Source organism: Pteronotus mesoamericanus, unplaced genomic scaffold (genome assembly GCF_021234165.1).
Source record: "Pteronotus mesoamericanus isolate MK-2021 breed Mesoamerican mustached bat unplaced genomic scaffold, CSHL_Meso_final contig_68, whole genome shotgun sequence".
NCBI classification, from domain to species: Eukaryota; Metazoa; Chordata; class Mammalia; order Chiroptera; family Mormoopidae; genus Pteronotus; species Pteronotus mesoamericanus.
In genome coordinates this window covers 23,758,855-23,776,232 of record NW_026555234.1, presented here as the reverse complement: position 1 = coordinate 23,776,232, position 17,378 = coordinate 23,758,855, and the positions used below count along the sequence as shown (strand labels likewise).

Here is a 17,378-nt window from a genome sequence, read left to right as displayed (position 1 = left end):
AGAGAGATTTCATCAAAAGCTGAGAGTCTCTCTCTGCTTGGCTGAGGTCCTGGTCTCATCCTCTCTAGATCATCAGTGTAAGAGGGGCAGGGGTGCATCTGAGCATCGACAAGGTCTCATTCCTAGACTGCCTGGGCCTTCTCATTCTGTAGGAGGCAGTGTCACAGGGCAGAAAGAGCCTGCATGGAGGCTTGGCAGGTGTGCGTACCCCAGCTCCAGCATTTAATGGATCTGTGACATGGGACCAGTCACGGAGTTGTGTAGCTTCCGAACCTCCTCTGCCCATGTAGCATAATAAAAGCCACCCCTTGCCTCTTCAGCAGTGTTGCAAGGACCGAATAATATAACAAATGCGGAAGCATTTTTTAAATACTAAAGTTTTACGTAAGTATATTGTTAAATGCTACAAGGATATAACATAAAGAGATTAAAAATATGGAAGAGTAATCAACACTAAGGAACCAAGTACTTTGTGCAGCCCCAGCTTTTAAATGTTTATTTACTCTATAAAACAGGAAAATACACCAACAGCTTCTGCGAAATATTTTAGAAAAAAATCTAAGAAAAATGGAAGTAGACAAAAACAGATGATGAAATATATTGCAACAAAGGATACCTATTATTACAATTCTCGGCCTGTGCATAAGGAGAGAAGACCTTCACCAAGGCAATAAAACTAGGAAATAACCTTTTAAAATTTCTTTACAACAGCAGTAAACCAAATTAGAGACCATGGCAGTGTGACAAAATTACACTCTGCTGGAAAGACAAACATGTAAATCATTAGTTAACATTATTAAATGCAAGGGAGCCTGAGATTCAATTTATCTAAGAATGACAGTTTATTACATTTTTGGAGACCATTGAATACATTATTTAGGTGTGAGGAAGCTCTTAGGAATGTAAGTGCTTACAAGAAAAAATTTGATGACAATGTTCTAGTTTCTTCTCAAGTTTCACCCCTGGTTTGTCGGTTCACCCCCACCGACAAGTTGTAACACTCCATCATAATTGAATTGATTAATCCTGGGACAACCCTGGATAACAGAGGCGACCCTGTTCTTTACTCCTGGTTCTTCTGTAAGCATTTGAATAACATTTCTTTATTTAATTAATTAAAACTAATAGTGGTTTGAAAATCTGGAGATCCCCTTTGGGAAAATGGATATACTAAGAGAGATTACAGGATTCTGTCACTTAAAGAAGAGACAGATCTACCATTTCTTAAGCATGCTATTTAGGACTTCAATATTTTTTGTCATATTAAAAAACAGTCTCAATTTACTGAAGCTGTACACAGAGACTGGAACACATTGTTTTCTATTTAACAGTATTGGACCAGGTTTCCTCTCCCAGAAGTAGCACTAGCTGGCACCACATACTGCCTTAACGTGCACTGGCAACAAAATCTCTTTGATGTTATGGGTAATTTGGGATCCTCTTTTAATCCTTTCTGAATGAATCCCTAATAGGATCCTGGTCTACCTCAGGCATCAAGAAACTGAAGAGAAATAGCCCGGTTCTTTACAGTGATTGTTAATCTGGAAGATAGGCATCTATATTATTGCATCCTGAGTCCAGAACACTAGCTCCATGACCTTTAACAGCCAGCGTCTTAGTTCCTTCATTATTAACACAGAGACAAGGCTGTCATCCTTCGTGACTTTGGAGAAACATATAGATGCTCAACAACATAATTCTCCAACAGTCTATTTGATATTGGCCTCTTTCTATGCTCTAGTATAATTGATTCTTCTATTTTGATGCAATGAGCATAAAGCTCATTAAACTGAAGGCACATAAGGTCAGTACGTGGGACTAAAGTGGGAGATGGTATTTAAATCACAGTTTGCAAATGCTTAGAATAACTTTGCCCTGAGCATCAAGGAAGAAGCATCGGGAGTGCTTGTGTTCAAGCTCTGATTAAAGGTCTGTAGCGCACCTGGACACAAAGCGCTCCCGCAGCCTGACGGAACAGATGCACGTTATCACTGCTCTGTGTGTGGGTGATAACAACGGCAACCAGAAAGAACAGCTACCGCTTATTTCACCTTTACTATTTTCCTGGCGTTGTGTGAGCACTTTAAATAATAATCGCAGCTAACATTTTTGAGTGGTTCTGTGTGCCAGGCACTCTAATATATGTTTTTATGTATATTACCTAATTTTGATCCTCACAATAACCCTTGAACATATGTATCATTGTCACCATTTTATAGGTGAGAGACTGGATCTCAGAAAGGTTACCTCACTTGTTCAAGGCTGCATGATATGTCAATGGTGAAAGTGTTTCAGATGAGCCCTTTCACATGGGCCCAGAAGAAAGCTCCGTCATGTCCACGGCTGCTTGACCTTTCAGCATAACTTACATGGACACTGTGGTTGTAGTGCTTGGTGATGATATGAGTAAGAAATCACTGTCAAGATATGTAGCAAATGTTTTACTATACTCCGTTTCCAGATGGACAGCTTAATCATTCAGCAGGTCTACCTTTGAGGTCATTCTTCCCCTTCTCAAAGAAGCCTTGCTTCTCACAAAATAGGTCCCAGTGTGCTTGGGGTCACGTTGTTGTCTGGCTGGAGGGTTATCGGGAGAGTGCACCTGGCTCAGCTCGCTGATGGACAGCCTGGCACATTACGCCCTAGTGTGCTGTGTGCCTTTGTATGAGCGGTGATTTTTATGTGGAGCATAGGCCACTCACAAATACATCCTAACTCTTACACATATAAATTAAAAGAGAGGGGGAAAAGAGGAAAGGAAATCCATTGAAAGACCAGTGCACCATCAACATCAATCACGTCCAACAGCTCCCATGGGCAGATAAAAGAATTAGACATCGGGACAAATATTGTAGTCATCAGGACCCGCTTAGTGCATGGCCCGCCTTGTTCACGTGACCACACCCAGTCATTGCATGCCAGTGAAGGGCCAGCGATTGAGCTGGACACCGGAGAAGTAAAGATGTCTCCATCAGGGGTTCCCACCCAGAGGAAAAGGATTATAGATCAATGTGACCAGCTCCTGTGACAGGAGTAGGCACATGAAGTGTTTTGGAAGTGGGAAGGAGGAGCAGAGAGTTAAATAATTCCACCCTGTTCAAAGGGATTTGCTTATGAATAGCAGCATTATAAGGATTATACCAACAGTTTGTCTTGCTATTAGCTTATTTTCCTTTACCTTGCTCTTCTTGATTCTCTTCGTTCTCTAACTCTTTGGCCGCAAAGATGTCTTTAATGGAAATTAGGTCATTTTTTATGAGTTCCAGCTTCTCTCCCTCTAATGATGCTAGAAATGACTGAACCTGAAAAAAGAAATAGGTCAGCATAACTGCCATTCTTTCTTCTCCTTAATAACATTTACATACAGACATCCCCAGCTCTCCTGGGACCGAGGTGATTCGTGGTGTGGGAGGTAACGCTGGGTTGGATTGCCTATTAACTGTGCAACTTAGAGTAAGTTACATAACTTTCCTCGGCCACAGTTTAAAGATTTTTAAAGTGAGAGTCATACTTCACTGGGATCGTCATGTGGTAAATGAGATAATGAACATGAAGTCCACTGTACATGTGCACACAGCAGGTGCTAAGTGAATGGTGGTGGTAGCTCTTCTGTGACAGTGGCCACAAATGCACTTCAGGGTCAATCCTGCATTCAAATACCAGCTGCTCACATACTAACTATGAGACTTTGGGTGATTTATTTAACCTTCCTATGCCTCAGCTTCTTTATCTGTAAAATGGGGACTAACAGCATCTACTTATAATGAAGATTTGTAGGTTACATGAAATAATGTACTTAAAAGTGCTTATAGTGATGATTGAGAAATGTATATGCACATATATACACATGCAAATACACACACACACAGACATATATATATATATACATATACACACTGGCTAGATGTGGGTTATTGCAGTGGGGTTGTAAAAACACACAAAACACATTTTTCTTCTTAGGCATTTTGTAGTCCAGACGAGGGAGGCCTCTGTTCACCAATAAAGACATGACAGCTGTGAGTAGAGGGACAGTGGCGGCACCAGGGAGGGAGCTGTCCACCCCCCTGGGGAGGCGCAGGGGTGAGCAGGGAGACCTCAGGGAGCTCTGTTGCCCTCCCTGAACTGCTGTTTCCCCTGTGCACTGTCTTCAGATACCCTCTTTTGAAATGATCCTTTGTACACACTTAAAAACTATTTGTTCAGATGGCCAGTCATGCTCTGTGAGTCTGAAGATTGATTTCAATTTCCGAGATGGTCAAAGTGCATGGAGAACCACATAAAACGTGAAGTATGACTGTAGAATAGTAAGGCTTTTAATTTTTCATTCTGCAGGTCCAATACTTCCTCAGCAGAGGAAGCACCGTGCCCTTTCGAATGCTTTAATATTCATTGTAGTAGTAGATTCGCACATTAGGATAAGTGAGAGAGGTAGAGAGGGCATTGGGAAGCCAGAGCACCATTTTCAATGCCGCTAATGCAACCAGCGCCAGAGCTCGGGGTACAAGTCATCAGCTCAAAACCCATTAGCTGAGTTCAGCAGGTGAAAGCAAATGCGCCCCGCCCAACGGCTGCGGACCCCCTCTTGGTCCTGACCTTTTCAGGCTCTTTATTTCAGCTCACACACTCATGTTTAGGTCTCAGGGTCCTAAATAGGCCCACACCATGTTCCTATACCTCAGATATATTTCCTCAGCAGCAGTTCTCTAAGAGTAAAAAAGAAAGTAACTGAATAAATGTGCTCGAGTACAACACTGAGCGACGATGTAGATGCACGCGCAGAACATTTTTGTTTTCCCGTGTCTTCCGGAGGGGAGCCGTCCTCCAGGAGTGACTGCAGCGGGGTTTTCTGCTTTGGGCATCCCCTGGAAAGGGTTCTTTTAAGCAAAAGACTTCCTCAGCATCTGGCTACTACAGCATCTTTTTTGCTTCCTCTTAAGTTAGCTTGTTCTGTTATGTCAAGGCAATGTGCATTATTTGCTTCAATAATAAAAAACAAATAATTACACACTCCTCAATAAATATTTGTGGAATGCTGACTATATGAATGGCACTGTGCTTAAGTTCTGTCAGGAACACAAGGGTAGACAGCCTGCCTTACAAATCTTTTCCCTGAAAGGGGGAGTAGGGTGCCATTTTGAAGATTCTTGTTTACTGTTGCGTTGGCCAAAAAGTCCGTTATGTTTTTTCCGTATGATGTCTCTAGTAAGTTGTCTTTAACTTCATTAGAAACAATTTTTTTAGATTGTATTGTGACAGCTGTCATATCAGTGTGCATCTAAAAATTACTTATCAGAAATGGTGAATTTTGGTGCAGCCATTTTAATATGAAGGTGGAAGAAAATAGGCAACATTTTCAGTGTATTATGCTTTATTATTTCAAGAAAGGCAAAAACACAACTGAAACACACAAAAAAGATTTGTGCAGTGTATGGAGAAGGTTCTGTGACTGACAGAACATGCCAAAAGTTTGTGAAGTTTCTTGGTACTATTGACATTTTGGCCAAGTAATTCTTTGCTGTGGGGCTGCCTTATGCATTGGAAGGTGTTTAGAAGCACCCCTGGCCTCTACCCACTAGAAGCCAACAGCAAGAGATGGCTAACATACTCAAAGTATCCAAACCAATAAACTTATTGGTGAAAATGAAAAATGTGTCTTTTATTTTATGGAAAAAACTAAAAGGCCAATCCAATATTTTTGTTAAATATTGAGCATAATGGCAATACAATGATTAGTTTTTCCTTAAAGGTTTATAGATTACACCACATTACCATGTCAACTGTCATCCTAGAATCAATCTAGTAGATAATAATGCTAGTTAAGTCTTTATATTTTACAATATATCATATTAGCCAATGGAATGTTAACAGAGGAGATAGAAATTATTTCTGGGTTGAGGTTTTTAAAAAATGGGACGGTCCCCTCTATACTTTCTCGCCTCATGCTGACGGGATTAAGAAGACATTCAGTGATGGTAAAAGCCAATACTTCAGCCTTGGACACAGGGGAATCCGCAGGGCCAAAATGAGACGCCTGCTTAGAGCCCGTACTCCCCCTTCCACACCACCCTCCTCCAGGCAACTCTCCAAGTTCCCTGCTGTGCCCTGAATGGACCTCTTCCCCAGACTGTGCTCCTTACAAGGGGCCGTCTCCCAGAGCGAGCACTCCTAGCCCCAGCGGAGGACAAAGAGCTGGTTGTCTGCAGGGTGTGGGCGGAACTTGCACTCAGTCCTCCTTACATGTGCTCGCGAGGCTCTCTGAGGTGAGGAACAACTGGAGATAAAGGAAGGAGAGCTGGCAGGAGGTGGGTGTGGAAATCTGAGGAGTCTGAGAATTCTCAATGGGAACCTGACCTTCCAGGATATTATGAAAGTATACTTGTCAAGGTAGGATGACAGAATATATTTTCTTCAGCAGTCGTTTCCAAAGGTTCTTTTACTTTTATGTATTTGGTTTGTGTAGAGTTGCCAGATGAAATGTAAGACATTTAATTACATTTGAATTCTGGATGAACAATGAATATTTTTGTAGTACAAACGTGTGTTCCAAATGTTGCACATACCATACTAATGCTAAAGAAGTAGTCACTGTTTTTCTAAAGTTAAAATTTAACTAGTTACCCTGTATTTTTATTTGTTAAATCTGATGACCCCAGTATAGGTCTCCATTTGTATTTTTGCCAGAGGTCTATGGACATTAGGAAGGGTCTAGTGGAGGCAGAAGAGGGGCAGAGCCTGGCTCCCGGCTCCCTCAGCGCAGGAAGGCTGCCTGCGGATCGGGCACCGCCCCCCGCCGGACTGTGTTAGGAGTGAGGATGACTCCTGACTAATGGTTTTGACGCAGACATTTTTAGGGCTGTTTATTGCTGCCCCTCATAAATACCATTACTAAGGCAAGAAAACAATTCTGCGTTCCTTACTATGAAAACTTCAAAAATCTCTAGGTTGGGAAAGGGAAGCAGTGTGCAAACAGAGGGCAACACATCCCTCCAAGGACCCAACCTCCCTCCTATCAACACCAGTCCCCTGGGGCTCCTTGCTAGGGAGCTGGGCTGTTTCAGCACTGAGACCTGCGAAGGAACCAGCCAGGGTGAAAGCTCTCTACCACCGTGATGGCTTCCAGGGGTCATGCTCGCCTGTAATGCTTTTATCAATAATAACAAATGTGTATAACATAAGAATGCATATAAAAATAAAATGTCATTGACATTATAGATGCATATGCACATATATGTATATAAAATAGCAGCTAACATTTACTGAGTGCTCAGCATGTATTAGGCATGCTGTCACTAACTTCACATACGTTATTTCAATTATTTTAATAGCCCTATGAAGCGGGTTTTCATTATTATTCCCATTTAATGGATAAGGAGACTGAGGTAAGACAGGTCCAAAATCATACAGCTACTGAGATGTATTTGATCACATGACATTTGACCCGAAACACAGGTTTTGTAAAGAAAACTCCGTGCTTCAGTGGAACGATGCGTTTTCTAAAGCACACCTCACCAGATTATCAAATTCTGACTCTGTGGGAGTAATTTTATAACTCTGGGAATTGTAGATAGCTGATCGTAGTGCAAAACAGTTCTAGTCTATAGACATGTGAATGAATTTTGCCTGGTGGACTGACAGCCTCCATTGGGAAAACCAGGTTTGTATCTATCTGCACATTCATTTCAGAATTGCTTATAATGACTCCATATAAATTTGTGCTTCTTTGGCTTTTCCTCTGAATCAGATATAATAAATAGCTGGTTGGTTTCTTCATTTAATTAATGAGCTAAATAAATTCCTTAATTCATGTTTATTTTATATCTATACAAGACTCATGATTTTGCTTTTAAAAAATTATCAATTAACAGTATAACCCTGAGCCCTGGCTGGTGTGGCTCAGTGGACTGAACACCGGCCTGTGAGCCGAAAGGTCACAAGCTTGGTTCCCTGACAGGGCACATGCCTGGGTTGTGCCAGGTCCCCATTTGGAGGTGAACAAGAGGCAACCAGTTGACGTTTCTCTCGTACATCAATGTTTCTCTCCCTGTTTCTCCCTCCCTTCTCCTCTCTCTGAAAATAAATAAAATTTTAAAACAAAACAGAACAGTATAACCCTAAGACTGTCACTGATGGCCCATGGATAACTAAAAAGGAAACAGACACAGATAGAACTTGTAACTTGATAATCTTGTGGGTGGGGAGTGAGGAGGTGTGTCTCTACCTTGTTTCGTTCTTGGTGGCCTCTTACGTGGCCGATGTCATCTTCCCCTAAGTGGCCATGAAGAATGTCTCAACATCCTCAAAGTCTAAACACGAAAGGAGAAGGCCTAGAGAGAGTCCAAATCCGTTCTCCATTCTGAGGTTCTCTTCCAAGTTCACCTTCTTGTCTGAGCACCTGCCTCTCCCCAGTGAATGGCCCATGGCTCCTTGTAGCCCCAGCCCCTCCCAGAACATCCAGAGGGCACTGCCCTGCAGCCTCCCCTGGAAAAATACCCCAGAGTATGGTCAGCCTGAAGAGCCATATATACAATTAAATGATTTGATAGGTTTAATGTGCTTAGAATAGTGACATATATAAGTGCCACTATGAGTGTTTGCTAAGACACACACACACACACACACACACACACACACACACACAGACACCACACAGATCTTTTGAAAAAGATATCATCAAACCCTGCTGATTTCTGCTCTTCGTGTTTTGTTTCTTGGGATCACAGCATGGGAGATGTGACCATGCAGGGCTGCTGGGTAATTTCTCAGGTTTCTGATCAGGGGCATTCCGAAACAGAACTGTAACCACCAGGATGCTAATCCTGCCCTTTGTAGTTCAGGCAGCCTAACAAATGGGTGATTAAATACAATACATAAGCCATAATACTAACACTGTTAAAACTCCACAGTCTGAAAGAGACATCCGCTGCTTTGTTTTCACTGGGTGGGAATGAAGAATGGCTTGGGAGGGCATCTCTGATCTGGGTACTATGTCACTGAAGAAAAGCGCAGGGCCAGGAGCCTGCCAGGCAACGTTCCCTAAGCAGCGATGCCTCTGCTGGCGCTGGGCATGGGGAGGAGTGATAGCTCAGCACAGGAGAGAGGAAATAATATGGAGGACAGGCTGCACAGCAGTTGTGTCCTTAGTGTATAACGAGGCTCTAAAAATGGGATGTTCGAATGGCAGATTTTCTAGTTTCTTTCCTGTTTAAGAAAACATGGTGACACAGATGTCATTTAAAATGGTCATTGCAGACATACCTTGCTTTCACTTTCATTGGATAGAATTTCCAGAGCTTCCAGGTGTGACAAACCTTGATACTCGTCAAACAGCATACCGTAGTGTGCAGTCCTCTCGGCTGTGAGCTGCTGCGCCAGTCTCTGCTTCTCCTTCTCCTTGGCCTCCCGTAACATCTGCAGAAATACACAATATTTGGCCCTGGCTGGTGTGGCTCAGTGGACTGAACGCCAGCCTGAGAACCAAACGGTCACTGGTTCAATTCCTAGCGGAGAGCGCATGCCTAGGTTGCAAGCCAGGTCCCCAGTGCGGGGTGCGCAAAATGCAACCACACATTGATGTTTCTCTCCCTCTCTTTCTTCTTCCCTTCCTCTCTCTAAAAATAAATAAATAAAATTTTAAAAAAGAGAGAAAGAAATACACAATATTTGTATGCTCTATGATACCCAAAAGCCCCATTTCCTGCCTAAGACATAGGGGGCAATGAGCACTGACTTTGTATTTGTAAGAGCAAATTTTAGTAATTTTGGAGTTTCTTATTAAAAAAACGATGCTTTTGATTGATTCTACTGGCAATTTTTACATAATATTTGTGGAACTTTACATGTTCATTATGGATACAACAAAACAAAGCAAAAACTCTATGCCCAGGAATACAAAGGGAAAGAAGCACAACAAAAGCTCAACAGTGGTTTCCACTGAAGTGTTTTCCATGTGTGTGATTAATTTTCTTATTCTCTAAAATGTCCACATTTTTTATAATGAGCAAATTTATGTGCACCAGAGAAGTTTAATCTATTGTGACAGGATTAATTGCAATGTCTGCACCTAGGGAGACTTCACAGCAGAAATAAACTGCCCTGATTTTATCTGAGTTACAATATTTAGAATTTTTTTGAGTGTGTGGTTATTAAACATCTTTGATGAAAAATTAATAAAATATAAACTCATAATGTATTTCTTACTAGATAATATAAATAAGAATGCAGGCTTATCCGTTCTTAGATTGATCATGAGAAATAAGACTATGAACTGAGTTGCTATCCACGTTTTGCTGATTAACTAAAAAGACAACAAAATGAACACAAGTCCACCATCACTCCCAGTTTCCTGCACTCACTTTCTTTTATTCTAAGCCTTGTTTATTTGCTTCCTCATCAAGTTTACTGGGGCATTAAGTTTATAGTGCTTTTTGATATCTGTGAAGAGCACCATAAATATACTGGCCACTACAAGGTCACAACGGGAAGATTATGGAAGAACAGGTTTTGTTTTTTATTACGCACCAATAAAACAATCAGCCATTTTAGGTCTTGCGGTTGTTGGCCAATAACCCACAGGGTCGCAGACAGAATTCTGCCTCCTATTTGTATTTTAAGACTAAATAAGTGCAAGCTCTGAATTTTAAAGTTTTCAGAACAACCCCATCAAACCACTGGGAATTTTTAACAGAGTAAAACCTCGTGAAGAAGGCGAAGAGAGAAAAAAATTGATTCATTTGAAATATGGTGTCGGGAGAGAGTTGTACAGATGGACCACCAGAAAGATGAACAAGTGAGTTCTAGAGCAAATTAAGCCTGAAACATCACTGGAGCCCAAAATGACAAAACTGCAGCTGTCTTACTTTGGGCGCATCATAAGAAGGCAGGGTTCTTTAGAAAAGAGGGTAATGCTGGGAAAACAGAAGACAACAGGAAAAGAGGAAGACCAAACAGGAGATGGACTGACTCCATGGAAGAAGCCATAGGCGGGAGTCTGCAGGAGCTGAGCAGGGCTGCTGGGGACAGGACACTGGGGACATCCCTCAGGCAGAGGGTCACTAGGAGTCCAAGCCAACTCAAGGGCATGTACACACACACCCCTCCTACTCATCTCACTGGGTTGGTGGTGGTAAAATAAAATAACCAAGTGACATTGGAATTGCTTCCTTTGCCTACACCACCTTGCATCTCTAAATTTGTACTTGGGGTTAGAGGGGGAAAGACTGAAATGGAAGGTAAAGGGGAAACATCAACCTGGAATGATTTGAATTCACTCCAAAAAAAATAAAAAAAGAGGAGAGTGAAATTCAAGTTGCCTAAAGAAGAACGGACTTTATCCAGCATGTTGGGTCTATTTTCCCCCTGGAAAAGCAAAGGAAATGGGCTTAAAGAGCAAGGAGTGATTCTGGGGTGGGGCCTGAGAAATGCTCCTCAGAGTGTTTCACCGGGATAGAACACGCAAGGAATTTAGGTCCTGCATGATGAGCACTTCTGATCCCTATGGTGATATAGTGTGGATTAGGCAAAACCTAAGGGACTTCCCTGTCTCAGCTAGTGGCAGCTTCATCCTTCCAGTTGCTCAGGACGGACGCCCTGGAGCCATCCTTGCCCCTCCTTTTATCTCACACCCCACATTCGGCCCCTCAGGAAGTCAGGATGGGCCTTGGAACCACGCCCAGAATCAGCACTCCAGTCCACCTGCACGGCTCCACCCTGCTCCGAGCTGCCGCCTCCTCCTGTTTGAATCAGTGCAGTTGCCTCCTGGAGAGGCTGAGACCCTGGAGTGTAAATGACCAAGGGCCCCAGATGCTGCGCTTTGGAACCCATCCCCCACTTGCACCAAGCACATTCCAGCCATGCCTCTCCCCTCCTGTCTCAGTGTGGCAGGAACTCCAAGGCAGACCTGATCCCGGGAGATGGGAACTCCTTTGTCAGGGGACTGTGGCTGAAGGACTGCCCCCGGCTTTGCCAAACCTTCCTTCGATGGCACAGCAGTCTAGGGTGCTCCCACCCAGTTTGCTGCAAAATCAGCAAATGTCTCTCCCTCTCCCCTTCACTGGGCCCAGACTTGTATCTTGGTCTGATGGCTCTCCCAGCCTTCTTGAGTACCCAGCCCTCAATTTTCTCTCACACAGGCATTTTCTCTAATGAAATCCTTGCACGTTTAAGCCCATCTTGGCATCTATTTGTGGGAGGACTTAGACTGATATGTATTCTAACTGGTCTCCCTGCCCTTGACTCTCTTCCCTAACCAGTCTATTTTCAACACAGTAACTCCAGGGATCCTTTCAGAATCAGATTTGTCACTCGTTTCCAAAATGCTGCATTGGCTCCCCCATTTCACTAACAGTACAGCCCAAGGTCCTTACAAATGCTCTCCAAGATCTGCCATTGACTGCTCCCCATTACCATTCCGGCCTTCCTTCAACTACTGTCATCCTGGCTCACGCTTCTCCCACCACACAGCATCCTTGTTGGTTTTTGTTTATACCAGGTACTCCTGCCCCAGGGCCTTTCCTTCTGACTGGAATGTGCTTTACTTAGATTTCTGCATGGTCAAGCCTTTCATCTCCTATAAGTATCCACTCAAATGTCATCATCTAGCTCCATGAGCCCCCCATTCACAACCTGATTTAATACTTAACTTGCCCCTCACACCCACAGTTCTGATTACCCTCTTTCTGCTCTACTTTTTCTTTTTCTCCCTCAGCACTCATTACTTTCTAAAATACTAGGTAATGTTTATCATTTGTTTGCCTCTCGTCAGTGAACAAAAGCTCCTTAGGTACAGGAATATTTATCTACTTTGGTTACTAGATACAGCTCAAGTGCTTGGGACAGTGCCTGACACAGTCTCGACATTTAAAATGCATTTGTGGGGTGAATGAATAAAAGAAACTAACTGTTTGGAAGGAGGTTAAAGCCGACAGTATTATGGGGGCCCGGCTGAAGCCCCCGTAAGTCCATGCGAGTTACGGGTGCAGTGCTCCAGTGCGCCCCAGAGTATGTGCACTGCGTGTTTTGCACACGTTTCAGATGTGTAATTAGAACAAACACTGCAGATGGTCTGTGCGGATTCTTGGGTGACACATTTCTATGAGCATAGCTACTTACTTTTTATCAGTAGATTGAATACAGATACGACATACATTGTGAAGGTGGCACAGAAACTATGGGAATCTGGGAAACTGGCCAGGTCCCATTCTTCATTTTACAGGGGTGTAAACTTTTAGAACTTTGAGACACAACTGTTTGTTGTATATAAGCCACTTCATCTTTGGTATGCTGTTATAGCAACCTGAATGGACAAAGACAAATGGCATAAACGGAATGATCTTCAAGAAAGTATTAAATGACTAAAGCAATGTACAAAAGAGTGTGGTTAGTATGCTACCCAATAGTATATGCATATACCATTGGAAAAAGGATATTCGCATACATGTGCATATGTATATATGTATATGTAGCTACCTATATTTTTATCTCTATCTACATCTCTGTATCTATATGGCAATTCTGATAGCATCCATAAGAAGCTGTTACAGTTGTTGTCTCCTGTGAGAAACTAAATGACCGGGGCAAAGGGTGTATTAGAAACTCAGTTTTCACTCTCTACTATTTTGTATCATTTGAATTTTAATCACATGCTTTAAAATGTCTAATAAAAAGATAATTAAGGATATATTTATTTTATTGACTGAAAGAAAAACTTGCAAAAGTACACACACCCACCTGGGATAAGGAAACAGTTCTCTCCATGAGCGTCTTGGTCCGCCTGAAGCCCGGGTCGCTTTCCGCAAGGACAGTCATGGTTTTCTTGCCGATGAATTCCAAAGCGTCAAGCCCGCCTGTTAGGACACTTTTACCCTGCAGAGGAGATAATTGCCCGAGATCTGATTTTTACATTTTGCCCTTTTGCAGCAGTCAGCAACTCCTAGGCGGCTCTCTCTTCACGATCAATATAAAGTCACGATGTTTTTTTCATCAGGAGAATTCATCATCCATTTAATCCTATTTTCTTTCTCTTTGAAGAGCATATGTCATGTAATTTGTAGGACATATATTGTTATGCAAAAATAAAAAAAAAAGGATGGTTAGGAAAAAAAAACCCAAAGTCTATTTTGGATTAATTATGTCCAGCTCTCTGTGTATGAATAGATATGTATCTAAGACATAAAATTAATAGGTGACCCAATTGCTACTTTTGTTTGAAAAAATATTAATCCAAGTAACAGAGTTATTTGGAGCAATCTATTAAAATGTCAATTCCTCTGCCAGTTTAGGGAATTCTTTAATCTAGGGCCCTGGAGTGCAGGACCCTCAGGCTATTTCAGATGGCTCCTGCATACTTTCAGAAACTAGTAATAACTGCCAAATTAGCATATTCATGAATAAGACAGGCTGATTTCCATATACTACTGGTTTTAGAAACTGTTCTATTATATAGCTATCCTCCTACAAATTCCTTTGTCAACCATTGTTTTCCTTTAAAAAAAGAAGATTAAAACAATCAAGATTTACTCACATAAACTGTTCATATAAGGGGAATTCAATTCTGCTTAAATTCTTTGCAGCTTATGTTCATATCCTCCAACTACACAACTGCAATTGTAATGTGCATACATCTGTGTTTTTTCCCACCGTTCCTGAATTTTGTACATTATATTTTATTATTATATTACTACCAAATGCATTTTCCAATCTTCTTAATTATTGCCTCAATAGCAGTATTTGATTTCACTGAGTTAATGTACTTCAACTACTATCTCCATCTTGGACATTTAGACTTTGTTTTCGTATTTGGGAGCAGTCCATAATCATGCTATAAAACAGATCTTAAAATACACATACTTTGGGAGGACTATGGGATAGCAGCAATTCACACTTCTGCATAACTTGATTTATTTTCTCCTAACATTCTACGGGGTATTACTTGGGGAGAGAATAAAGTGAGAGAAGGAAGGTTGCAGGAAATTTGAATAAGGGGAGACCTGGAGGGGTGTCTGAAACTTGGGGAGAGAGAATACAGTGCTTTTCAGTCCATGGTTTCACTTTCCATGGTTTCAGTCACCTGTGGTCAACTGCAGTTCAAAAACATTACATGGAAAATTCCAGAAATACACAATTCATAAGTTTTAAGTTGCGTGCCATTCTGAGTAGTGTAATGAACTCTCATGCCATCCTGCTCTGTCCCACGCACCCTGGATGTGACTCATGGGTTCATCCATTTTTCCAGCAGATCCACAATGCTCTAAGTTCCCTGCTCATTCATTAGTTACTTATTAGCTGTCTCAGTTATTAGATCAACTGTGGGGGTCTCACAGTACTTGTGTTCAAGTCACCCTTATTTTACTTAACAATGTCCCCAAAGCACTAGAGTAGTGATCTCGGCAATTTGGATATGCCATAGTGAAGCCATACTTCCTTCCAGTGAGAAGCGGGGTATGTACAGGAGGAAAACAGTATATATAGGGCTCAGTGCTGTCCGTGGTTTCAGGTATCCACTGGAGGTCCTGGAATGTATCCCTCGCAGATAAAAGGGTCCCCTGTACCAGAAACTTGGAGAGGACACACAAAGGAATGTGAGAATGCTAAAGACAAACTCGGAGAGCCTCACACTGTAGCTCACGGAGACCGTGAATTCATTTCTTATACCAGAGATAGTGAAAAAGCTCCTTCCCACCCCCAGCCCTACAAATTCCCCAGGGCATACTGGACTTGTATTGCTATTCGATCCTGAAACACGTTTTGCTACTCCCCATTCACCCTACTTAGTCTAGAGGTCCTCAAGAGTCAGGAAGAGGAGTAGTCCTTTTCTATTTCCAGCCTGCCCTGACCCCGAAGTCTGGGCGGGGTGCCCTTGCGTGTGTGCCCACGGCCCCTCCTCTTGCCACGTTGCACTGCATTTGCCTGGTGAGTTGTCTCTGTTGTCCGGGATATTGTGCCCTCTCGTTTGTCAGCATCTGCTCAGCATCGAGCATAGCTCCTGGTATATAATGGAGGTTAATCACTTTTTTAAAAAATGAATAAATGCATATATTAAACATGAACCATATTTCTAGAAAAACTAGTTGGTTGGTTTTACATAGCAGAAGATAAACCTCTTCTTCCTGGCCCTGAAGACCAGCTCGCCACCACATCTCAGTTAAGATGCTCCCCCGCTCCTTTTTCATTATTCATCTGTTTTGTTGCCAATAACAAGTTTCTTTAAGAGGCAGGCAGCTCCCTCAGCTGGGGGAGGGGTGGAGTGTGGGGAAGGGGCCTTTGGGTTATTTGAGGAAGGGAGAGTAGAAACTGGGAGGTGGGAATGGGAGAAGAATGTTGGTCTCAGTTATCTGGAAACACTTTAGAACATCTTGGGGATGTTGCTCCTGACCCTTTACCAACATTCATTTTTATTTAAATGTCTCTGTAATTTTTCAATTCCAATTTTTCAAATGGAAGGTTAAGGGACACAGAGCACTGAGGGAAAACAGCTGTCCCAGCTCTAAGAAAAAGGCCTCTCTCCCGCCAACCAGACGCTGTCCTTGCAGCCGTTGGAGGATGCCACTACATCAGACTGAAAAATGTGTCTTTTACGCAGCTCCTTTCTTTTAAACATAAACTGTATTTCATTTTGCCCTTCTTATTTTGATTCCAAGGTTACACCTATGCTGCAGAAGAAAGCATCACCGAACCAGCATCCAAAGTCATGAGCGAGGCCATCTTTTCTCTGATGTATCTAGGTCACTGGTAAATAGAGATATCAAAGGAAGGCGCTGGGAGGCACTAGGGAAAACAGAGGAAGCCGCTAAGGACTTACTGTGTTGTGAACCACGCTGGTGATGGCTGACAGCATGCCCCGAGACCCCGATGAAGGAGAAGTGGGTGGGCCTTCTGCCGGGCTCTGAGCTGCGGCTGCATCCGCTATCGAAGAGAAAAGCATCCTTTCAGAGTTCATTTTGCCAATAGGAAAGTTTCTTTTTGTGTGTGTGCAAAATATAGCCCAAGTCCAAGAAGCCCCCCCAAATAAATACATCACTCACTTTGAGAGGTACCATTTTCGGGGTCAGGCTGGACCCCTTCAGAAGAGCTGGAATTCCCAGTATGAATCCGTAGAGTGGCCCCTGCTTTTTCCTTGACTGCTGTCAATCCATGACCTGTCAGGAAAGAAAAATATGGTTCATGGATACAATAGAAATCCATGGTCTGCAAATTCTATAGCTCATCTTCCAGAGTTGTTGTAAGAAAGTGTGGTGATGAACAGCATAGACTCTGCAGTCCCCCAGGCGTGGGTTCTAGTCCCAGCTCAGCCTCTGCCTTGTTGGACGATCTTGAAGAAGTCTCCTGTTCCCTCAGTGACTCAGTTTCTTCATTAAGCTGTTGTGAGGAGTAATGAGAAACCT

At 42.5% G+C, this 17,378-nt stretch overlaps 1 protein-coding gene across 3 annotated transcripts in view; it reads right to left on the bottom strand.

Moving 5' to 3' along the window:
• Positions 1 to 17,378, bottom strand: part of FAM114A1 (family with sequence similarity 114 member A1) — a 56,057-nt gene that overhangs the window by 12,940 nt on the left and 25,739 nt on the right. For 2 of the 3 annotated variants that reach the window (XM_054582045.1, XM_054582046.1), the window contains 5 exons: positions 17,019 to 17,132; positions 16,796 to 16,899; positions 13,726 to 13,860; positions 9,256 to 9,408; positions 3,179 to 3,302 (listed from right to left, as the gene is read on the bottom strand). In XM_054582045.1, coding sequence (XP_054438020.1) covers positions 3,179 to 3,302; positions 9,256 to 9,408; positions 13,726 to 13,860; positions 16,796 to 16,899; positions 17,019 to 17,132 — 630 coding nt within the window. Of the gene's footprint in view, positions 1 to 3,178; positions 3,303 to 9,255; positions 9,409 to 13,725; positions 13,861 to 16,795; positions 16,900 to 17,018; positions 17,133 to 17,378 lie in introns of those variants that run through there. The other variant, XM_054582047.1, reaches the window with a different exon arrangement.